This window comes from Neolamprologus multifasciatus, chromosome 18 (genome assembly GCF_963576455.1).
Source record: "Neolamprologus multifasciatus chromosome 18, fNeoMul1.2, whole genome shotgun sequence".
NCBI classification, from domain to species: domain Eukaryota; kingdom Metazoa; phylum Chordata; class Actinopteri; order Cichliformes; family Cichlidae; genus Neolamprologus; species Neolamprologus multifasciatus.
The window spans coordinates 5,124,219-5,149,991 of NC_140456.1; the positions used below are offsets into that span (position 1 = coordinate 5,124,219).

Below are 25,773 nucleotides of genomic sequence, written 5' to 3' on the forward strand. Positions count from 1 at the left end.
ATACTTTGGTGTCACGGTTCGATATTTTTTCGATACAAAAAAAATGTTCATGCCTTTTTATTAATTTGTCATTTATTAAATTTTCACGACACATTCTGCACCACATCTCTGTGCGTTCATCATTTGTTTGAAGCCAGCTCACCTCCTGCAACCACTTTTCCGAGAATACGCGCTTCTTTTGTGGTTCGGACTCCTGACATTTCTTTGGAGGTGGAGGAACATCACAGTAATTGCTTAAAGGAGCTTCTTTGACATCTTTAAGAGTTCTAAACAAATGTCTGTCCTCCTCCAGAAAATCTTATGTACGCAAACACACGTTGCAACTTCTTATCTTGTGCACGTTTTTTATTTTGACAGCGAATGCGCACCTGCGGACCACTTATGTGCAGCCCTGGTTATTTAGCTCGTCATATTGCAGCCACAGAAATTCTTTTGTCCATGAAACCATAAAGCTGCACTTTCTTTTTGTCTTATAGTCTGATTTGTCATAACTTTTGCGTTTTGTCACTTCTTCACCCTGACCTGTCTTATTTGGCTCAGCAGAACTAAAATATATATCCTGCTGCTTTTACACACGCACTAACATAACGCTCAGCGATTCTCTGCGCGATCAACCTCTCACATGTTTAAGCTGCGGGAGATTTCACTTGTCATGTTTGCATAGTAAGCTAACGATTGATAAGACGATGTCAGAGGAATTGGTGCGCAAATTATCATCACTCACCAATCAGTACTGTCGCTCTCTATACACAGTTCACGCGATTGCAAAGTGAAAGCAGAAAACAAGCGCAAATTCAAACGTGATTTCAGTATGTCACATATTGACAGTGGCCGATGCCAATGACATAATTACCCAGCTACATTTCCGAAAGAATGCAAAAGCATTGACATATATTTTTCCTTCCTACGATAGGCCGACGGGCAGGGCAGAGATAGATTTTGGTAGCCCGACTGGAAAAAAGCCCCAGGACGTCGGGCTAGCGATTTTGCGAGCCCTGTATCTGATTGAGGAATCACTCATCTTTGGAAAAGAGAGTTTATTATGGAGAAATGTCTCTTTCCAAAATAAAAGCTATACTATACGCTTCTTCTGGGCTTCCCACTAGTGCTGTCAGCGTTAATCTGAAATTACATTAATGTCACAACACGGCAAATCTCCGTTAACGAGCTACCGCGGATCGCCTCAAGAGTGGGGCTGGAAGACGTCAACACATTAACGAGCTAACTGCGCTAACACACTAGTTCCCACCAATTGAGCATTGCTGGCACATCCAACATACTGTTTTACTTTTGTCCATGACACGCTTACCTTCAGGGTCATACGTCACATGAAAACCAAAATAGTTCCAAACGCCAGATGTGAATGAGGGTGGAGGAGGTTCAATTTGCCATGTTGCAACTAGCCTAGCTTCTGTCTCTAGCTTGCCCTGCGCTCAGTGAATCTGTGTTCGACTACTCCGCCTAGGCTGCACTGTCGAGCGCAGATCCACTGAGCGCTCAACACAGACAGCATCGTCAGAAGGAAAGTTGATAAAATAAATTAAAAATGTTGTATCGTTCGATACATATGCGTACCGAACCGAAAGCACTGTATCGAACGGTTCGATATCGATACGAGTATCGTTGCACCCCTAATATATATATATATATATATATATATATATTGGGGTGCTAGTAGGTGTTAGGTTCAGGGAATTTACGCAAATTTGCACGGGGTTAGTAAATCTAGTGGCAGGGACTTACACCAGAAAAAAAAGTCAGTATTTCTAGTGTTCACCATAATGTAAACCAACAAGAGGCCACCAGACAGTAAGACATACAAAGAGACTTTAAGAGAATGCTAACTGCCCCAACAGTACTGACCTAAGCCTAATCTTAAAAGTAGAGAGGGTGTCTGTCTTCCAAATCCAAACTGGCAGCTGTTTCCACAGAAGAGGGTCCTGAAAGTTGAAGGTTCTACCTCCCATTCTCCCCAACTTTCAGGCAATGAATGGTTAATCTAAAAAACAAAACAAAAAAACAATCCAAACAACAAAAAATCCTGCAGTGAGTGTCCTGTAAAGTTTTTAACTAATTTTAAATAAACTTATAAATGTTTTGTGCACTTAGATTAAAATATTTCAGGGATACGACTTTGTTGTTGGTTTGATTATGTATTGTTTTTATTTTCTCATCGTAGATGGTCTGTTTAAATTATTTGTAGAGTTTGTAAATGAGCAGCCAAAATGGTTTTCACAGAGTCAGCAAAACTGTTTCTCCCCACAACATGCCTTTCATTGGTATATATTTCATTGGTATATCTAATGCAAATCATGTGGAGATTTGCTAATGGTTAAGGCAAAAAATGTATGCTTTTTGATCTGTCCCTTCAGATTTTCCTCAACATGACTGTAAGGACGAGGAGGGGCACACAAATCAGCAGGTCTGTAACCAGGAGAAGACCTCCAGTTTAGGCCAGGAGGATCCTTCACAGATTAAAGAGGAACAGGAGGAACTCAGTACCACTGAAGAGGAAAAACCGCTTGTACTAATGCAGGAGACTGCAAATTTTCCATCTTATGAAAAAAGTGACCACAGTGAATCAGAACCATGCTGTAACCAGCTCCTTTCTCACAACTCTCCTGACACAGATCAGGATGAAAGCAAAGATGGTAACTCACACAGAAATAAGTCGGAGCAAATTGTATCAGGCCTGTCAGTTCAAAATTCCAAGAAAGCTAAGTTATGTAGAACCTGTGGGAAAAGATTTAGCCGGAAGTCAGACTTGACTAAACACATGCAAATTCACACAGGTGAGAAGCCACATTGCTGTAGCACCTGTGGGAAAAGATTTACTCAGAAGGCTCACTTGAAGAGTCACATGCAAATTCACACAGGTGAGAAGCCACATTCCTGTACCACCTGTGGGATAAGATTTACTCATAAGGTTAACTTGAAGAGTCACATGCAAATTCACACAGGTGAGAAGCCACATTCCTGTACCACCTGTGGGATAAGATTTACTCATAAGGTTAACTTGAAGAGTCACATGCAAATTCACACAGGTGAGAAGCCACATTCTTGTAGCACCTGTGGGAAAAGATTTTCTGTAAAATCCTATTTGAAAGCACACATGCAACTTCACACAGGTGAGAAGCCATATTCCTGTACCACCTGTGGGATAAGATTTACTCAGAAGGTTAACTTGAAGAGTCACATGCAAATTCACACAGGTGAGAAGCCACATTCTTGTAGCACCTGTGGGAAAAGATTTCTTCTTAAGTCAAATTTGAAAGTACACATGCGAGTTCACACAGGTGAGAAGCCACATTCCTGTACCACCTGTGGGATAAGATTTACTCAGAAGGCTCACTTGAAGAGTCACATGCAAATTCACATAGGTGAGAAGCCACACTCTTGTAGCACCTGTGGGAAAAGATTTACTCTGAAGGGCCAGTTGAAGAGTCACATGCGAGTTCACACAGGTGAGAAGCCACATTCCTGTACCACCTGTGGGATAAGATTTACTCATAAGGTTAACTTGAAGCGTCACATGCAAATTCACACAGGTGAGAAGCCACATTCTTGTAGCACCTGTGGGAAAAGATTTTCTGTAAAATCCTATTTGAAAGCACACATGCGAGTTCACACAGGTGAGAAGCAACATTCTTGTAGCACCTGTGGGAAAAGATTTACTAGGAAGAGTCACTTAAAGACACACGCAAATTCACACAGGTGAGAAGCCACATTCTTGTAGCATGTGTGGTAAACATTTTACGACTTTAGTACATTTGAAAATGATTTGGGAAACCATGCTACATTCTTAGAAAATGTTGATGTTAGAACACATAAACTGTGTCTGGATCATTTAAAAATGAACATTTGAAGAAAAAAAAAACCTTCATTTTGAAAGGTTTTCGGAAGCTCAGTTTCTCTTTTCACACATGGAGTAAGAAAAACTGTTCGTCTCGCAACATAAAATGTGTGCACCTTCATCACCTTTTTCTGACGTCATTTATTATTGTTTATGGGCTTTGTCTTTACTGAAGTTTCTTCATTAAATAAAATAACTATTTCTCAGAATCACACTTGGAAAAATCAGTTTAAAAAACTACCTGTGTATATGCGGTAGCCTTTATTGAAACCAGTTTTTTCTCTGAAGTTCACAGTTTGAAGGTGTTTAAAGCATAAGAAAGTTTACTAACTGTGCACTGTTCGCTAACTTGCACACTGCCAGGACTCCTGTTGGGATTTTGTCTTTTTTAATGAATTTATATACTGGATTGACATTAATGGGAAGTGCTTTGTAAATGGAAAGGGAATTAGGCGGTTGATTCAAGTTCTCGTATTGTTTGTGACCCATATACTTAGGTCATTTATTATTCATATTTTTAACATAGCTTGCACTACTGTTATGTGAGCACCTGTTGATACCCAGCTGTTGTTTTGTAAAAGGACCTCAGAAGAGTCCCGGAAGTCGTCGTCTTTATTTATCTTGATTGGCATGTGCATGTGCTTATGGCGAACACCCTAGTGGGCTTTTCTTTCTTCTAAATCTTTGTTAATCTTGTATGTTCAATAAAACTGTTGGCATCACACTTCACTCATCTCCTGTAAATTTTATGTTTTGGATTAAATTGTGTTCCAAAAGCCTGAATCAACAACACGGGGTCTTTCTGTGTGGAGTTTGCATTGTCTCTCCGTGTTTGCGTGGGTTCCCTCCGGGTACTCCGGCTTCCTCCCACCGTCCAAAGACATGCAAGAGTGAATGTGAGTGCGAATAGTTGTCTGTCCCTGTGTTTTGGCCCTGCGACAGGCTGGCGACCTGTCCAGCGTGTACCCCGCCTCTCGCCCTATGACAGCTTGGATAGGCTCCAGCGCCCCCTGCGACCCTGAAAAAGGATAAGTGAATGGAATGGAATGAACACACACCTCCCCTGTCTGCCAAGAGCATGTCTAAGACTTTTCTATACCACCATCAGTGACGTGAAGACAGATTGTTCAAACAAATCTGCGATGGTATTTTCAGATTAAGTTAGCCAATTAGACATCACAGTTGACTTAATTAATGCAGTCAACAATTCCTTAGGAGGTGTCATGGCTCGTGGGGTGAGCTGTGTGAAATTTAACTAGGACCCAAGATGCTGGCAGCTGAGATGCAGGGAAGTTTTATTGAGAAGGTGGAGATACAAACGGAAACGGTGGAGGTGTGTAGGAAACTAAGCATAACCTAAACTGTAAAAAATAACAAAACAAACCTGAAGCGCTGACTGGAGACCCGGAGAACATAGAAACATGCAGGGAGGAACAGAGGTTGACACAGGTAATTAACGCAGACGAACCAGCAACAGGCAGGAGAACACACAAGGCTTAAATACACACAGCAGTAACCAAGGGATGGGAGACAGGAGGGGAACACATCTGGGAGAAATCAGAGCTGACGAGACAGGGGAAACGTAAACTGACCACACTTACATGAGACAAAGACCTTCAGAATATAACAGGAAACTTACAGACATAACAAACCAGACAAGACACTGAACTTAACAGACAGACTCACAAGCAGACACAGTGACATCATGGACAGACAGAGGGAACACAGAGAAGTGGGAGTAGGCAGGCACAGAACAAAACCCTAACAAATGGCAAGCCTAAACAAGAGACATAACAGAATAAACAGGATATATAGAACAGATAGAACATAGAATAATATAAAGAAACATGTCCTGGGTCTGACAGTCATCAGGCTCACTAGCTTTTGAAATTAATAAAATATCTGGTTGCTCTGAAAGCGCAATCCTGTGGCAGCGTTGGTCTTTCCTTGGGATAAGGGGCGTTATCTTTCCTTCGTTTTTGTTTTTTTGTGTTGTGCTCCTGTTTCTTCTAGGCCGAGGTGTAACAATTTACTGTAGAAAAGCTCATCTGTGATATAATATACAAATTCAAGTAATTTCTTAGTCAAAAATTGAAGTTCACTTCTTTAAGATATAAGCACAGGATTGCAATCCTTGGCTTCAAAGGAGAAACAAATGAAAACAGGGTTTCTAAATTTGTTACTAATAAAGCATGATATTTGTTCAGTGACAGGGATATTATTTGAATCACTGATCTAGGATTTGACCCTTCAACATTTGTATGCTGTTCTAGTGCAATGCAGCAAAACAACAGAAAAATTTTTAGGAAATTCACAGTTGCAGGAAACCAAAGTGCGATTATTTAAAATGAAAAACTGAAGGAGAAAAAACAGAAACTGCTTTTCCTTTCAGTCCTGTTTTGTATATCGACTCAGAATATGAAACATTAAGAATTGTTGTTTTGAGTTTAGTGTCGATTTTAATTTCATTGTATTATTTTCAGTTTAAAATAAGCTATTCGGTTTTGAATAGCCTATTGAAATTGGGCTCTACAAGTTTCCCTGTTAGTAGAATAAGCTTCAGGTGGGGAGAAGCAGAATCAAGCCCTGAATACAACACCCAGTGGTGATCTGCTCTTAAAGCAGGAAGGAAAGCTAAATGCTAATCACCGACACCCGAGGGTATGACAGTGTTGCTGCGTCAAAATGTTGAAGGTGTCGGTTTTTCTGGAATGTTGCTGGATTTTTCTCATGTCATCCAGTCTTAGATTGTAGTTCATTAGTAATTCTCTTTTTTCTCCTTTGTAGAAAAAGGACAGTGTCAGAGCCGAGGGGCCAAAGTGAGAAAATGGACTCAAATGCAGACAGAGACTGGGAGTAAAATAAACTTTTATTACAGAGTATGTGCAGACGTACAAAGTGAACAGAAAGATGCACTAAACAAGAGGACCGTAAACTTAAAGCGCATAAGTAAACCATGAATCTTGTACTCAGACAATTCAATCTTTCACTGTGAATGAAAATACTACTGTGGAAATGAAGACTCCTGTTACAAAACTGTAAGTACAACTTCAACACTTCTATGAATCACTATGAATGAGAGTATTACTGTGATACACTATAACAACACTATGAAAGTCACAAACATTAGCTGTGAAACGAGGTGCAGGTAATCACTACGTGAACCATGAGGGGGTCCATGAGGGAACCTCGGGAACCCGATACTGGGTAACATCCAGTGCAGGAACCGTGCAGTGTGGGGCAGAGGGAAGTTACGTGGTGAAATTCTCAGAGTCACTAAAACAAGGAAAACAGGTGTTAGAAAGTATTCCAGCTGCAGAGTGTAGGTTGCAATTAGTAAACAGTCTTAGGCTGTGTCCCAATTAAGAGACCGCACGCTTGAAGTACGCGCACTACGCGTACTACATACGGTGCGTACTATAAGTACGAGAAGTGCAAAAGTGAGAGGCTTGTGAAATGGGACGGTCTAGCCTTCGTCGCGCTGTCCAGTTTGCCTTGCAACCATGATACTAATCGCGAGAAACGTTTCATACAGCATTGTGTGACATAAATGAAGGAGAAAAAAAGTTTTGTTGGTCATTCATTTTTGTCATGACATCACTTTGATTAGTTGAGTATCTGAGGCTGAGACCACGGGACTGTAAAACATGATAGTTGGGCTTAATTTCTGTACTGAACAGTCATTTCAAGATTAGTTAGTAAATAACAATTAGCTAATGTTGTTCATGAGACTAAAATCATCTCACTGTGGGTCAAAGATTCAAGTTGCAGTTATTTATATTTCCTATCACCTTAAATCTTCACTCAAAGACAACTATATTTGACAGTGAATATATAGATGTATTATACATAAGAGACAAATATTGTTTGTTTGATATGTTGGCATTATTACATTTGGCTCAATGCTGCTTACATACATGTGTAAAAAGGAAAATGTACAAGCTGTGAAAACTGTTTCTGACAGAATGAAGAGTAGACTGATATATTAAACTTGTTTCTGCCTTTCATAGTGTTTAACTTGAAGGCCCTGAGTACTTTCTCCCACACTGAAAACACTGGAATGATAAAATTATATTAACATTACCTAATAAGACTGATTCAGGACAGACAATTAGTTATTTTAAACTTTTCTAGCAGTCCTTCACAAACAGGGAACAGTCTGTCTATTCTCTCCATCTGTCAGCTGCTGCTGGCTCTTCCGCCTCCTCTTCCTCACACACTGCTGAGTTTGTCCTGGTGGATCATCAGGGGTGCAAAGCCTCACAGATGATGTGCAGCAGTGGGTCCCTCAGTCTGTCCTCACTCTGGACACTTGCAGTTGTCACACATGGAAATCAAATGTGTGATAAACTGCAGGATTCAAACACAAGTGTAACTTATAAATACATGTTCATACTTTTATTCCACAATCAGAGAGAAAGAAAAAGAGAGAGAGTGCAGGACAGACACACAGGTGACAGTCTCAGGTGTACACACTGCTACAAAACAGCACAAGAGAAGGAGGATTCATTGTTTGTGTTATTACGAAACAAGAAGAGTTCCCAGATGGTACAGTGGACACATGTGTGACTCCTGTGATTAAAGCATCTTTCTTTCAGCTTAACGAGTGAACCGTCAGCTCGTTCAAACGCACGTTAAAGTCCGTTTGTCTCGACACCACCGAACAGAGGCAGCAATATAACATAGCTAACATTAACAGTGCAGTGAATCCTGCTTGTGCCGTGATGTTCAGGACTGCAAACCGAGCAGCATCACTGACTTTCAGCTTGTTGTGTTTGTGGATATATGACTGACTTTAATTATCCATCAAATCATCACATTCTCTGTAAGATTAAGGTCGACTATATATATATTTAGAAGTAGAGGCTTTAAAACAAAGTAAACGCTGAAAGTACAAACATCACTAATGTCACATAACTTTGCCGACATGTGGCCAACAGTAATGTTTTAATGTTCTTCGTTATTAAACATTTGCACATAAATAAGTGACATAATATTCAGTACTTACTTTTGACAGTTCACTCTTTGGCCGCTCACTTCTGCCGTCTGGCTGCAGCCACTGGGGAGCGCCATTCTTGTGGGGTATTTTGCGGCAAAATTATCCACACCCACCGACGTGCTATGAATTGTGGGATATATGGGACCACGAAGCGTGCACCGGACCACGCTTGATATTTGGGAAAATCGACGGCGCATTTGGAGTATGCATTTGAAGTACATTTCGAATTGGGACAATCGTCGTCACGTGGCGGTGACATAATCGCACTCAAAATGTGTACTTCAAGCGTGCGGTCTCTCAATTGGGACACAGCCTTACTTTGTTGCATAGAGGGTCAGGTGATCCAGGTGAGGCATAGAGGAAATCCAAGGAGTAAAATCCAAGAATGTCAGAGTACTGGGCAGGAAGGCGGGCAATTGAACCTAAACAGAGAAGCTGTGGGTGGATCAGCAAATGAACAAGGGCATGTTATGGTTATGTAGAGCAACAACATCCAGAAGTTTACTCTGAGCAGAGAAAAACAAGGTCAGTACAGAATAATAGAGTAGAATAATCCTTTAATTGTCCCACAGGGGATATTTGGTTGTAACAGCAGCAAATTTGGACAGCCTTCGTTGCGTCGCTGTGACGTCATTGCCTCCAAATAGGGCATTTGAAGGATCCTTCAGATTAGAAGTTGTTTTCTACTGGTCACTCACGCAGATTTCCCCTCCGATCATTAACTTTTCCTCTCCTCTGTTGCAGTGCCTTTTACCCTGATACTCATTATCACTCACACGGCAGAACCAGAGCTCCTAGACTGATACCACGTTGCCATAATTGTAAATACACAATAAAGTAGTGAAAAGCAATTCTTGACTCCGTAATGTGTCTCGCATTTGGGCCACGCTCTCTCTCTCCGGAGAACAAAGCATCCGTACTTTACTACAGCTGTGATGAAAATGAAGGAACAGTGTGATGTGAGGCACGTAAGTCAGAAAAGCATGTTTTGATGATCCCCAGAATGAGACCTTAAGCATAATGAATTGTGAGAGATGGGCATTACAGTCATTCTTCAACTTGGATCATTGGTAACCATAAATTCTTTATCTTTATCTTTATGATTATAGTACCATGGTTAAATCAAGTACCAGACTTTATGTCAGGATTCGATTTTTGTTGGACTGACCTGATGAGGGCAGTATTACGCCTGGTATCTCCAGTCTACCGTAAGTACAACAAAAGAAGAAGAATAGCAGCAATGTCGCCACTCAGAGATTCTATCGCGACCCTGCGTGAAGTTTGGAGACGCTAGTGTTGCAATAATGTCTTCAGTTCAGAATCTGAGAAAATTTATCAAGGAGAGATTAACTTCTGCTGCAGAAGAAATCTTCTCAGAGTTTGATAAAACGATCGTCCGCTATGAGGAGGAGATTAGTCAGCTAAGACTGCTGGATATCAGCCCCTGGATAAAGTCACACAATACAGGTGTATAAATCTGTGAAGGTGTGGGGGTTGCGGGATCATCATGTGATTCACGTGGGCATGTGGACAATTCCTGGAGGTGCTTTGGAAGCATTTGGAATGTGAGGATAGAGAACAGAGCTCTGACATTTGATAATCAGTAGAGAATAAATACATTGATCTAAAATAATATCACACCACAGTTACATCTATCCAGTGTTGGGAAGATCACTTTTAAATTGTTTTCCACTACAGATTATAGAGTACATGGCCCAAAATGGGGTTTGTAACGTATTCTGTTAAGTTACTCAATGTTTGTAATGTTTTCTGAATACTTTGGATTACTTGATATATTGCCATGCTTATTAAAACTACATGAATGTACTATTGCTGTGTGATTTATTACTATTAATGGAGGCTACTCGCCACTGAGCTAACATTGTTAGCTGACGTGAGCTAAGGTTTGTTCATAGACTTCAGGCGGTTAGACTTGATGGATAACATTAACAACCTGCTAACTGCAAATAATCATGAGAGATGTCTTATATTGGGATATGAGATTTTGGTCTTAGTCTTAGTCTTAGTCTTTAAAATAGAACTTACTTAAAGATGTTTCTTTAGGTTGGAGGTGGAGCTTTTAGAGCAGACAGCAGCTTGTTTTGCTAGGTCCATTGTGTAAGCCAACAACATAACCAGGACACTTGCAGTAGAGCCTCTTATTGCATGTTTTGTTTGAGTTTCCGGCAATGTGTGAAATTAACAAAATTAGAGAGGGGATGGCGTAGCATGTGAAACGGGAAAAGACCGCAGTGTAATCCATTTATTTCAACAAAGTAACTGTATTCTATCACCAATGTAAGCAGTAACTGTAATGGAATACAGTTACTCATGTTTTGTATTTTAAATGCATAACGCTGGTACATGTATGCCATTACTCCTTAACACTGCGTCTATGTAAACATACTTATGGCCACTTTGTTAGGTACACCTGTTCAGCTACTCTTTAATCCAAAATGTAATCAGCCAATCAGATGGCAGCAGCCCATGCATTTCAGCATGTAGCGATCAGTGATGGTGATTGAAATCACTTTGATCGTGGTGTGGGTGTTGGTTGGCTGATCTGAGTGTTTCAGAAACTGCTGATCTGTTTACATTTCCAGCACAAATATCTGTATGATTTACAGAGAATAGTCTGAAAAAGTCTAAATATGCAGTGCCCTTAAAATGACAGTGAGTTTACTGTACTCGGGTGGTCTCCAGAGTCACAAGCTATCAATCCAATAGAGCACCTTTGGATGTGGCGGGATTGCATCATGGATGTGAAGTTGACAGATATGCAGCAGCTGTGTGGAGCTTTCCTGTCAATATAGACCACAAATATCTGAGGAACGTTTCCATCACTTTGCTGAATCTCCACAAAGAATTAAGTCAGCTCTGAGGACGAAAGAGGCTCTAATCTAGTATTAGCAATATGTACATGATTAAGTGACCAGTGAGTGTATATTTATTATTAAAATGTTAGAATTAACAGCGTTCATTATCTGCCTTCTTAAAATCCTTTAAGCTTTGATTATCATATTCAGATTATTTTACTTATCATTTGTTTGGTTGTTTGTTTTTTCACATTGTGTGATGATCACTGGCAGTCACATCTAAAAATGAGACCCCAGCTTATGAAACCATAAGCTTGATTCTCAATAGATGACCCTTTTAATCTTTCTTGATCTTTCTTATCATCACATTAGTCACCATTTTCTTGTGTCCCTTTGTTGATGAAGGTCTGGATGATCAGCAGGTCTTTGACCAGGAGAGGAGCTCCAGTCTCAACCAGGAGGACCCAGAGCCTCCACAGACTAGAGAGGAACAGGAGGAAATGTGCAGCAGTGAGGACGGAGAGCAGCTTGAACAGGAGGTTGAAGGCGTTAATGTGTGGACTGGAGAAGAGCTGCATGTGTTGTGGAAATCTGGAGTAAAGCTGACCACAGTAGGTATGTAAAACTGTAATATACAGATTTCATAATACAGAGATGAATATGACTCATATCAAAATGTCAGGTGATGACATCATAAAGACACGTGGTGTGTAATAACGTCTGGCATACTACCTCACTGAAGACGTGTTTTCTGTTAGCACAGTAAAATAAAAACTGGGTTTAAAATCGTATGTTTGTTCGATAAAAAACAAACATTTCCTCCATATAGATTTAAGCCATGTTGGCCCAGAACTGTACTCAGAATATAGGAAAAACATTGAGACAATGAAAAACGTGGATCATTGGCCACAAGGACCAAGTTGTACGCCTCATAAATGATGACTTTCTGCATGTAAACAGAATTCTTTGCTGTTCACCGCATGAGAGATAATATTTAAAACATTTGTGCACCTTAAATATCGCTCACATACCTGAGAGACCTGCTCACAGTGTAACTTATTTCTTGTGTTGTGTCCATCAAGACCTCTCACAGCAACATGATTGTAAGGAAAATGAGGATCTGGATGACCCGCAGGTCTGTAGCCAGGAAAGGAACTCCAGTCTGCACCAGCAGGACACAGATCCTCCACAGATTAAAGATGAACAAGAGGAAATCTCCACCAATCAGGAAGAAGACCAGCTTTCACTGAAGCAGGAAACCAATGGCATCATCATCTGGACCGGGCAGGAGCTGGGCATCATGTGGAACCCTGAAGTAAACTTGCACAAAATAGGTATGCAAAACCTTAATAGATAGATTCAGTTTTGTATTAAGAAATCTAACTCATGTTGGGTCCTAATCAGACCTCAGAGATATGTTATTGAGACATATGACGAATCTAAGCACCAACTGCAACAAGGAAACTGAATTAATATTCTAAGAGCCAAAATGTCTAGCCCTTCCAATGTCGCTCCTGTCAGGACTGTCCTAAGTTCGTCATAATTGTAATAAACTTGAGCCCAAGAGAGAGGAAGACTCCCTACAATGAGTTGAAACATTACCTTGTTATTTATTCCTGCATATACCTTTTTTGTCATTCGCATTGTCACTTTGTTTGTCCCTCACGAGCTGCAGCAGCAAGGGACAAACTAGGCAGTATCACATTTAATAACAGGAAATGAATAGACATGTAATTCTTTTCTTTTTTTGGCCACATTTTTTAAGTGGCCTATATTTAACAAGATCATATATATAAAAAAAAAAAATTTAAATTATGCTTTTGGTGTGCCACCTCAATGTTTTCAGTAGCCCCCATATGGCCACCCACATGAAAAAATTCTGGAGGCACCCCTGTACATTATGACTGAGTACATCCACTGGACCTTTTGTGAATAACATAATTATTCCCATTAGGGCTCAATGATCAATTTAAAAATGTAATATCGATTTGAAACTAAGCTTTTCATAAACCACACAAGACTATGATAGTTGTCCTTGTGCCATGTGTTTCTGGATCTTACTTTCTTCTTCTGTCCCTTTGGATTCCAGCACAAGGCCTGTGTAGTGATTTTATTGGTGGACTTCCTGAGGGTGAGGCCAATCCAACAATACTTTCTTTTCAGGATTGGTATTGCTATTGGTTCCTGGTTTGTTCTTGTCTGCAGTTTGTAATCTTTTCTGGTAAATAGAGCAGAGGACTTGTTGGAGGCAGCTGTTGATGAATGTCTGTAATAGGGATGGACTGATCCAATATTACGTATCGGTATTAGTCTGATACTGACCTAAATTACTGGATCGGATATCGGAGAGAAATAAAAAAATGTAATCCGATCCATTAAATATCACAAAAGCACCTCACAAAACTTGCAACATGGCGTAACCCAGCTCATGACCTTAGCACGTCAGAGCAGTATGCGTCACATGATAGAGCAACTGTGGCGCACAAGACCTGTCGGAACTCTGGTCAGACATGTTTCATTCTGTGTTCCTCTTCCTGTCATGTTATCCATGTTTCCCCAGTCATGTTCTCTGGGGCTGTGTCCAAGTTCAGGGGTAGCATGCTTCGAAGGAAGCAAATAAATACAACACAACTCTTAGTAATTGCATTTATTAACTTGTGTTCTTAAGGATTATCTTCTTGATATCACAAATACATACTTTGTATTTTTAAGATATCCCATTTCCTTCTGTCCTGCAGGGGGTGACTTTCCCCTGCAGGCTCATCTTCTCCAGAATTGTCCTGATCACACACAACAAATAAGAGACGAGAGAAAATTGTACAACCACCAGATGGTGAAAGAGTCCCACTGCAACTTTAAGCCATGAAGGATGTGTCTTGATGTTTGCTTGTGATAAATCTGCTTTATGTGAGTCTTTTTCAGAAAGTAACAGTAATACAAATGTAAAAGGAGCCAGTTTTTATTTCTTTATTTTTAGATGTACTCACTCAGGATCAGTTTGAAACCATTGGTTGAGACAGTATGTAGTTTAAATTTAAATATTCACCTGAAAGCTCAATAAATAAATAAATATGAACTCTTTAGAATACTGGCTTCTGTTTGTTTGAAAAAAGAGCTTTTGAACTTCAGATGAGATCAAAGATAAGTTAAGGAACTGCTGCATCACAAGCACAGACATTAGAATAAATAAACATTAATAAATATTTAAAAAACAAAAAGAAGAAAAGTTAAACCTGCAAAACTCAAGCACACTGCTGTATCACTGGCTTTACTGATTAAAGACCATATCTGAAGGAAATCTTTGAACACAACAGAAAGTGACCTTTTAAACCTGCGACACTGATGCTGCATTCAAGGACCATTACAAACATCTGAAAGGACTTAAGAACATGAAGAAAATGTGACTTGTTTCTCTGTAATGAAGCTGTTTTAGTGAAGAAAGTTGAAAGGTCACAGAGCGACTGCTGAATCTTCTGCTCTAAACATGAACTCTGAACTTTGTGATGCTTCAGGAGGAAAACTGCTTCAGTTATTCTCTCAGATTAGTTTCATATTTTCTGCATCAGATTTGAGTGAGATCCTGGAATGAAGACAGAAGAAAAGACTTTGTTCAAAGTTTGATTTATAGTCAAACCTTCCAGTTTATTCACACAATAAAACATCAACACAATATATGAATTCATTCATTAAAATCACAGTTTTTCCTCATTTGTTTGATGATTTTGACAAACACAAACACAAACACACACACATGGTCTGCCATACTCATAAAGAGAAATGTCGACATTTTTCAATACAAATATTCCAGAAACATTTAGAGGATAGAGAAGTTTACATTTTCATGTGGAGAAATATTTTAGTAAATCAAAATGATGATGAGCAGTGATAGCCTCCATAAACAGTCACAGGAAAGATCTCCTTTAAAAACTCAGAAACATCAAGAGAACAACTAGAAGATGTGGAGGTACCACCCATAATGTTTGACTGACAGCTGATCTCTGTGCAGAAATGATGGAGAGAAAATAAAATGAAACTAAAATACAGATTTAAACCCACAATATGAACGACTTCAGTCTATTTCACTTTAATCAACTCAGCTGTGTCTCCATAACTACAATAATCGTAAAACTTCAGTCCAGCATAGAGCGGCTGAGTGAATGTGGTCTGGACTCTGTGGAGGAGAGTCACGGTTTCAGAGACGCTGTAGAAGGACAAAATACCTGCTCTGTGATCCAGGTACACTCCTACTCTGGAGGAACGAGGACCTGAGACACGAGTTTGGATGTTGTTGTACCAAAATGTATAACTGTTGTTGTAACAATATAATGACCAAGATTTGTCATTACGTCCAAACCAGCATTCATTACCATCTCCTTTTCTGCTGATACTCTTGTATGCGACTGCTACATAAACTCCTCCCCCTCTCCACTCCACCTCCCAGTAACAACGTCCAGTCAGACTCTCTCTACTCAGGACCTGAAACCTGTCAGTGAATCTGTCTGGATGATCAGAATAAGACTGTTGTTGTTCCATAAATGTTGCTTTTCTGTTCCCCTCTGATAATAACAGCTGTTTGTTTGCTGTGTTTGGATCCAGTGAGATTTCCTTTGAATATTTTAAGAATCCAGCTCTGGTCTTTGGCTCTGGTGGATCTGACAGTAAAACATCCACTTCAGTGACTGTCAGTGAGATGTTTGTCCATTCCTCTCTCAGAATGTCCTGTAGTTTATCTCTGACCTCTGACACAGCTGCTGTCACATCCTCAAAGTAGCTCAGAGGACGGATATTGATGCTGGATGAGTCTGTAGACTCACTGAGTGCTGACAGTGAGGGGTAGTTGTGTAGAAACTGGATGTGATCCTCTGTGTGTGAGAGCTGCTTCAGCTCAGCATCTTTCCTCTTCAGCTCAGTGATCTCCTGCTCCAGCTTCTCCTGAAGCTCTTTGACTCGACTCACTTCAGTTTCCTGCTGGGATCTGATCTGCTGCTTCACATCAGAGCTTCTTTTCTGGATGAGATGGATCAGCTCAGTGAAGATCTTCTCACTGTGCTCCACTGTTTGATCAGCAGACTGATTGATGGCCTCCACCTCCTGTTGAAGCAGCTTCACATCTTTCTCTCTGTCCTGGATTCTCTGCTGGATGTTTTGTCGACTCACCTCCAGCTCTCTCTGCCTCTCAGTCCTTTCTGCTGCAGCTGAGACTGTGTCGTGGCCTTTATGTTCATCCACAGAGCAGAGATAACAGATACTCTGCTGATCAGTACGACAGAACATCTTCATCACCTCATCATGACGAGAGCAGATGTTCTCCTGGAGCTTCTTGGAGGGCTCCACCAGCTTGTGTTTCTTTAATTGAACCACATCATAATGAGGCTGAAGGTGTTTCTCACAGTAAGAGACCAAACACACCAGACAGGATTTCACAGCTTTTAGCTTGATGCCAGAGCACAAATCACAGGCCACATCTTCAGGTCCAGCATAGCAGTGATCAGCAGGAGCAGCTTGGAGTCCAGTCTTCTTCAGCTCCTCCACTAAATCTGCTAACATGGTGCTTTTCACCAGGACAGGCCTCGGTGTGAAAGTCTGTCTGCACTGAGGGCAGCTGTAGATTTTCTTCTTTTCCTCTTCATCCCAGAAGCTTTTAATACAGTTCATGCAGTAGCTGTGTCCACAGGGAATAGTCACCGGATCCTTCAGTAGATCCAAACAGACTGAACAGCAGATTTTTGTTTGATCCATTTGATTCGTGTGCTGTGCCGTTTCACCGTCTCTCAGTGACTGTCAGACAGTTTCACTTCCTCTGAACAGAAACAACCTCTGTGCTCTGAAGGGAAACAGATCTCTGCTCTTTTTCACCTCCTACAGGAAATGAGGCTCACCAGCAACTGCATTTACACCATGTTGTTTAGACCCATCCTGATACAGACACATCTGTGAAGGGAGGCGCTAAAGAAATGTTTTTACAGAGCGACCAAGAGCCAATCACATGATGCAGGGTGTGGTATGTTTGGTTACAACATGCAGTAACAAGTCTGACCCAGTTAAAGTTTAATAGTTTATCTTTACTTGGTGCTTTGAAATGTGACAGTCAACACTCAGTGAGTTTATTCTATATTTCAAAAAGTTCAGCAAAGTTTAGGATGCTGTGATGAATAAAAATAAATCACACTTTATATTTTGACATTTTCTAATCGTAGTTCATTCTCACACTTACAGAATGATGCATGGGAACAACTGACTCCACTAAATCAAACCTATGTTCAAATGAAATTACTGTACAAGACAGGCAGCAAGCTTGATTTCTTGAGTATTTTTTTAAATAGTAAAATATATGTAAAACTATTTAAAAAAAACAAACACAGATAGTGTTCTAATTCTACATTCTTTAGTAATTTTTCCTGTGTACCACCATGGATTTCAAAACAATACATTAATATGTGCTTTAAATGCAGACACTCAAATATAACTCAACATTCACACTGAAGATACACAGTAGACATAAGAATCAGTTTTCATGCCCTTTGTTTATTCTTTCATTTAAAATCTTTGTGGTAAAGATCATCATAATTACACATTAACTTTCATGTACAGCTTAAATGTTTCACTACACTGTTGGCAGCAAAGATTACACAGCAAAGCCGATTAAACTAGAAGCTAAACGACTGTTCAGTCCAAGGGCGTAGATTTGGCATGGACGGAAGGGACCCACCAATATCCAGCGATTATTGAATTGTCCCCACCAATAATTTGAAAGAAAAACAAACCCGATAGAAAGAAAAAAACGATCTGTTAGCGTCTCATTCACCCAGCGGTGCAGAAAGAGTTAAATTACGTTCTCTACTGGAGTCCTACGTCATGTGACAAATATGGCCAATGTGATTGGAGCTCTGTTTAGTTTCAGCAGCGGCAAGCCTGCGCTGCGAGGAGGACGGCAGCAAAGAGGAAGAACCTGGATATAAGAAAGTATTTTTCAAAGAAACCTGTAAGTTCTTATCTTGTCCTTTTTTGTGTTTATTCCAACAAGATTTTAACATAACAGCGCAGCGGTCACAAACTTGCTGTGTCCCAATTCAGGGTCTGCACGCTTGAAGTATGCATTTTAAGTGCGATTACGTCACCGCCACGCGACGACGGCTGTCCCATTTCGAAGTGTACTTCAAACGCATACTCCAAATGCGCCGTCGATTTCCCCAAATATCAAGCGTGGTCCGTGTCACTACCCGATCTGTACCGGAAACCTGATCGGTACCCCGCATGCGCGAAAGGTGTCTACTTCCGGTCGTAGCGTTTTACGATAGTTATGGGTCAGAGTATCTGTCAAAATGTTAAGAATAATGAGTATATCTTAAAATGTTTGCAATAATGAAGCATTTCAGTACAATGTAGACGAAAACAAAAAATAAAAAGATAGTTACGGATCAGGACTCCCCGATCCTTACTGCGCATGTGCAAAGTCGGACCGTACAAATCGGGTCTACCCGATCCGTACCGCGCATGTGCAGATGTTTTCTTCTTCTTCTGTTCGTTTAATGGCAGTTTACTCCCCAGTGTACGAGGATACTGCCACCTGCTGATCGAGCGAATGAATCCTATTGTAACCTGAATTAGCGTCATTACAAACGTGTGTTAAATTTGATTTAATGATAGTCGAGTGTGTTTATGCTTGTCTGTGTGGAGAGGATTGATTAGTATGGTGATGATGATGTCCGCTATCACTGTTAATTGTCAGTAAACACTTCATCTGGCTGATGAATCTTCACGTGACACATTGCTAAGTCAATATTATTAAGTCTGTAATTAGGCGCCATTCTTCTTATTTTACGGCGCTGTTGTTCAATCGGGGGACGCTCTCTGTTGAGGAGAAAAGCATGAATTTGTTTGTATACGGATTATCTATTGTTTAAATGTCCCGGGCAGTCGAAAAGGAGGCAGAGCTGTTGAGAAATGCTAGGAGCTAACTGGGGGCTAACCGTAGCATTCAAATATATTGAATGTCGCAATGTTGGCAAAGAGAGGAAGTGACATAAGATTTGCGCATGCGGGGTACCGATCGGGTTTCCGGTACGGATCGGGTAGTGACAGTCCGGTGCACGCTTCGTGGTCCCATATATCCCACAATTCATAGCGCGGTGGTGGGTGTGGATAATTTTGCCACAACATACGGCAGAAGGGAGCGGCCGAAGAGTGAACTGTCAAAAGTAAGTACTGAATATGACATCACTTAATTATGTGCGAATGTTTAATAACAAAGAACATTAAAACATTGCTGTTGGCCACATGTGGCAAAGTTGTGTGACATTAGTGATGTTTGTACTTTCAGCCTCTATGTATGTATGTATGTATATATATATATATGTATGTATATGTATGTGTGTATATATATATATATATGTATGTATATGTATGTGTATGTGTGTATGTATATGTGTATGTATATGTTATAATAATCTGACAATACTATAATATTGGCCATATTATATTTACATTACCACAGTGAGATGATTTTAGTCTCATGAACAACAAGAGCTAATTGTTATTTACTCACTACTCTTGTAATGACTGTTCAGTACAGAAATGAATCCCAACAATCATGTTTTACAGTCCTGTGGTCTCAGCCTCAGATACTCAACTAATCAAAGTGATGTCATGACAAAAATGAATGACCAACAAAACATTTTTTTCTCCTTCATTTATGTCACACAATCTCGCGTTTCTCGTGGTTAGTATCATGGTTGCTAGGCAACCTGAACAGCGCGACGAAGGCTAGACTGTCCCATTTCACAAGCCTCTCACTTCCTCACTTCTCGTACTTCTAGTACGCACCGTACGTAGTACGCGTAGTGCGCGTACTTCAAGCGTGCAGACCCTGAATTGGGACAAAGCCACTGTTTGCCTTCTTACAATTAACAACACACCTGACACCGATTACGTGCTACCTTTACATGAACCAGCCATATGAAAACAGGAAAAGGTGACCTCTAGCGGCCACATAAGGTATGAACCCAAAAATGGCTCCTACAGCCAGAATAGAGAGGATGGTGTAGGTTTAAGTTTATTATATTCATCAGCATTGCTGAACTATGAAATATTTTGGGTGCAGTGTATTTTTTTCAGGGAATGAATTCAGCTGGGATAGGCTCCAGCGCCCCCCGCGACCCTGAAAAGAATAAGCAGAAGCGAATAGATAGATGAATGGATAATCTAATCTAAGGTCTAGGTACCCTTGCCCCTAGAGGGGGCATTTAAAACCCAGGAGGGCATGCAACTACCTGCCAGAGAGCAGCAGCTAAGCACATAGCCCCTCCTGATATCCCTCAATGTATAGGTGCATTTAAAATTGAGAGGTGGGCCACGGTACCAGGGGTGAGGTTGTACACCCTGATGGTCTTCTGGATGCCATGTAGCGTGCCCACCCCCAAGGTCCTATATGTATGTGTTATGAGAGTGTGAGTAATGTGAATGTCTAAGTTGTAAGATAAAATTGAGGCTCGGGCAGCCAGAAGGGGACAGAGGGGACCCTGGTGACACATCTTTACCCCAAGGCCCCTCCCACTGACCTCAGTAGACACCCCCATACTCTGCAACCCACCAGGGCAAGGGGGCCCAGGCCCATCCGGACTGGGGCACAGTTCAGCAGTACCACCCGGCCCGACAGAGCCCAGGGCAGTCCACCCGACCCCACCACAGAGAAAACTGCACCCACCCCATCATCCACTCATTTCCCAGAAAACACAAGACAATAGACACCCAGGCTGAGTTCTTCCTCCACCTGTCCTATATCTCTCCCCCACTTGCAGACTGAGTTCCTTGAGAGAGGAGACCTCCTGCAAAGATATAACAGCCTCTCCCACCAGTTGAAGAGCCCCCCAGGTGGCTCGATACACTGGCAGCACCCCATAGAATGTTCCTCATTTGATTTTTTTTTATGCAAGGCTTCTATTGCATCATTAGTAGGACTGGTGTAGCATCCCTGGCTGAATGGTGGTCTCTTATACTGATGCTTCAGAGGTTTTATTGGAAAGGTTTTTATTGAAACATTCAGTGAAGACACTGTAAGAGCTTGGAGCAAAACAAAACCAGCAATATTAATACCATAACATCAAAGGAAACAAATTTCTCCTGCTCACATATAGCATATACATCAAATTTACATCACTCAATTCATTATATCACCTCACTAACTTACAACTACACATAAAGGTCAAGGTGAAGGTTAACAACACAAACTCTATTAAACGACATTTTGATTGCACGTAACTTATTCCGTTAAAGGAAACATTAACAAACCTTGTGCCACTGTCAGCCAGGTACTAATTGGCAAAGGAAACGTACATATTTTTCACTTTAAGGCACACTATTTTCCATATCCTAAAAGAAACGTTACTAACAAGCCCTTTAACGGTTTTTCGCCAGTTTCCTGTTTCAAAATAAAAGCATGGATTTCAAAATAAAACCGAAGTACCTTTCAAACAAACGTAAAAATATTTACCAAATTTAAAGGTCATTTACAACTGGTGCTCCTGGAAATGTGGAAGAAAATCCTTCTTTTCCCACATTTTCCATATTTCATCAAGATGTTTTTCCAATTCTGCCCATTACTTTGTCTCTTTTTCTCCTTCCAGCATCTGATTCTTTGCAGAGTCCTTGATGTCATAGTCTGTGTGAGTGTTTAGTGTTTTTCCACTCAGGCCTGGTCCTGCATTGTCGGCCTGGGTGGAGCTTGGAGTCCACACCTGCCTCCAATCAGCAGGAGATGTATTTAACAGCAGTGTCTCCACTAGTGATGGCCAAATGAAGCTTTCTGAAGCACTGAAGCTTGTATTGAAAAACGGTTCATTACTTGAACCTTTTCAACACAGTCCTCTCTGGTGACATCTGGTGGCCAAAAATATGAAGAGCAGCTTGAATCCACAAAATAAAACCAACTGCTTCATTGTGATTGCCCACTCTACTGAGTGGAATTCTGTCTGATATTGGGCCGCTGTTGTGTTGCTTTGAACGTGTATTTTTGGTGGTTAAAAAAAAATGTGTTTTATTTATTTAATAAATAGTTTTGACCAGTAAACTCTCCTTGTTTAAATATGCACCATGGTGTGGTCTTTCTTTGCTTGTGACTTCTTGATGTTGGTAAATACAATAATTGAAAAATACCACGTTACATATAATATATACATATAATAATGTACAACACATTATGGAGTATGCTTCTGCTCTGAGGTCTTGCCTCCATGCACTTATGCAATTAATCGCTAGACGGGTGTATTTATAAATAATATTATATTAGGGAAATTTTCCCAGACATATTTTTGACCTGGGGGTAGAATTGATTGTGAACTGGAAAAGGAAAATGCTTATGAACTTGCCAATTAAAAACATGATGCATTTAAGGTAACCCTTTCCATTTTTATTTAAAAAGAGAATTTGTTGTAGTGTGCGATGGCCGAACCTGTTCCTTTTTGTGGAGATAATTTCTCCTGCTTTAAGGAAAATCCCTTCACATGGCACAGAGGAGGCTGGAGTGCAGAGAAACTGGTAGAGATGCAGTTATACAGTCTACCTGGGCCCCACAAACTATCAGCTGAAGAGAATAAATAAATTAAATTGCTGCACATTTGGCAGACTAACATTGTCAGAGTAATTAAACAATAAAATATATATTTTTACAACATTACATGTAAAGAGTCAAGTGGAAGTTTTTCTAAAGTTATTTAATGATATTTATATTATGGAAGCAGATTTGACATTTTACCTTTTTCCCATTTTCAGATATAATAAACACGCACAAAACAAAAGCAAACGGCCAGAACACAAAGCTGGAAAACTCACCCGATTGACAAAAATCAACTCAAAATTCTCCCACACAACAGAACCTCCTCTATTCCTCGCTGGCTCCAAATCTCTCAGTGGACTGATCAGTGGTCGCTGTCACCATTAAAACACTCCACAAATCCTGCGAATGATTCGCTTCCTTATAAACCATTGAATCAGATACCGAAGCAGTTAGGCTCTAAATGAAGCTTCGAACGTCACTGATCACGTGACTCTGGCCAAACGAATCAAGCTTCGACACAGTGCTTCTGAAGCAGTGTGTTGATTTTTTTGACACGCGCACTGGAGCTTCAGCTTCAAGCGGGCCATCACTAGTCTCCACCAGTTCTCAGCCAGTCTGTCAGCTACCTTGTGGTTGTCACCAGGTCATGTAGAAATTCTGTTCTATGTTTTGATTCTCCCTCCAAGTGGTCACGCCACTAGCCCATGTCACTTACCTCAATACCTTAGAGTTACCTACCTCGTCCATTGGCTGCTGATCTCACTCTCTGGAATACTGACCTGTCTGGCATCACGCTCCTCTGGATTTCCACCATCTCATCTGCTTCTTCTCCTGCTCACCAGTTTCCAATACTCCTGGAAAACAGATTAGAAGTTGTTTTCTCCTGGTCACTCACTCTGATTTTCCCTCCGATCATTAACTTTTCTCTCCTCTGTTGCAGTGCCTTTTACCCTGATATCCATTATCACTCACATGGCAGAACCAGAGCTCCTAGACTGATACCACGTAGCCATAATTGTAAATACACAATAAAGTAGTGAAAAGCAATTCTTGCCTCTGCAATGTGTCTTGCATTTGGATCCACGCTCTCTTTCTCTTAGGCCACTTGGCCCTAACACCTGAGCTGTCTCATATTGCTAGGCAGCGCTGGGTTGTCTTCTTTGAATGTTGCAGGGATATTAGTAGGCATTGTAATCTCTCTCTCACTCTTCTGGTTCAAATCCTTGGGTTTTCCTCTTTTCTATTTCTTTTATCTGGATGTTAAATTTAATTAAATTACAATTTGTTTATGCATTTCCTTTTAGGTTGTTCTCATTTTAGTGTTTGTTTTTTTGTTTTTATTAGTATTATCAATTCTTTGTCTACTTTTTTGAAAATCGTGAATATTAGTTTATTCTTTATCATTGCTCTGATCTTTATTTTAATCAATTGATCCCTTTTTTTATTTCTTAATTGTTTATAAATGTATAATTTTTTTATTTTTTATTTATTACTTCTAATATAAGTTCCATCTGTTCCGACCAGGGGTGTGGGGTGACCTGCAGTATCAGCCTCCTCCCATCAGATAGAGGCAGATACGATAGCACTTTAGCTCAGTCCTACCACTAGTTGACACTAATTCACTCACATGTTTTCTTAAGCGAATTCAGTAATTCACCTAGCAGCGGCCCCTGTCCGTGAGATCTTAAACACTCACCTCTGGCAGAGCTTCGACAGCATTCAGAGGGAAACTGAGTTTGAATGGACCATGTTCAGGACCTTTATTGCTGAGGCTGCTGCACTGAGCTGTGGACCGTGTCATGGTGGTAAACCCCGAACCAGCTGGTGGACATCAGGCTGAGGAATGAGTATTATGAGATTATGTCATGCTGTCATAAAATAAATGTTATCTGATATACTGAGACATTTGGAGTGGGTGTAGTAGATTACTCCTTAAGCTCTGAGCACTTGAAAATGCAGAAAAAATAAAGCAACTGAATGTTGACAAATCCATGTGTTCTTCTAGAGCGTTCAGCTTTCATATCAACTTGTTACAGGGCTTGATTATATAATCTGAAGCAACTAAACATTAAGGTTGGAAGAGGTTTCAGATATGGTTGTACAACACACTCTTATAATAGGTTGGGAATAGTGCTTGTGCTATAAGGTCCTTGTCTCCACGTGATTATGTAATTAACCAATGGACACATGCATTTAGATATAATCTATTATAATTCATATGTATATTGTATTTCTTTCTTGGATGCTTTCAGTGAAGCTTTGTGTACTTTCCAGTAGCCCACTTAAAAATGTCAGTTCCATTTTAAAGTACATATTTATTGATATTAATTGCTGCATTGACAGGATTCATATAATATTTATGCCATGTTTATGTAAACATGGCATATATATGATATGCTATATTAATGCTAATGTGACAGACTATTAATTCATTCTCCAGTCTTGGATTTGAGATAAGTCATGATGCTCTGTGCTGAGATGCACAATAAAGAAAGGGCATGTTTGAATCACAGAACTTTAATATTAAATAAGTTCTCTTACCACTTTGTTTCTT

The 25,773-nt window shown here is 40.3% G+C and overlaps 2 protein-coding genes across 4 annotated transcripts in view; one reads left to right on the forward strand and one right to left on the reverse strand.

Annotated features, from left to right (window-relative positions):
* LOC146497165 (uncharacterized) overlaps positions 1-13,396 on the forward strand; it is a 49,593-nt gene extending 36,197 nt beyond the window's left edge. The window contains exons 6-7 of one of the 2 annotated variants that reach the window (XM_085140656.1): positions 12,074-12,283; positions 12,751-13,396. In XM_085140656.1, the coding sequence (XP_084996782.1) occupies positions 12,074-12,283; positions 12,751-13,025 (485 nt within the window). In that variant the 3' untranslated portion in view covers positions 13,026-13,396. Of the gene's footprint in view, positions 1-2,372; positions 4,644-12,073; positions 12,284-12,750 lie in introns of those variants that run through there. The other variant, XM_085140655.1, reaches the window with a different exon arrangement.
* A 1,878-nt stretch (positions 13,397-15,274) lies between these two features.
* LOC146497167 (E3 ubiquitin/ISG15 ligase TRIM25-like) lies at positions 15,275-17,785 on the reverse strand. 2 transcript variants are annotated; one of them, XM_085140753.1, is made up of 2 exons: positions 16,625-17,783; positions 15,846-15,917 (listed from the first exon to the last, which is right to left on the reverse strand). In XM_085140753.1, the coding sequence occupies exons 1-2, from the start codon at positions 17,405-17,407 to the stop codon at positions 15,861-15,863; spliced, it is 840 nt and encodes a 279-aa protein (XP_084996879.1). In that variant the 5' UTR covers positions 17,408-17,783; the 3' UTR covers positions 15,846-15,860. The 2 variants fall into 2 exon arrangements, with proteins under 2 accessions (XP_084996878.1, XP_084996879.1); XM_085140752.1 differs by having other exon boundaries at positions 15,275-17,785.
* Positions 17,786-25,773: the final 7,988 nt, after the last annotated feature.

Bases quoted from the DNA above. Each gene is read 5' to 3' on its own strand.
- LOC146497167 (XM_085140752.1), bottom strand. From the start codon at position 17,407: ATGGATCAAACAAAAATCTGCTGTTCAGTCTGTTTGGATCTACTGAAG.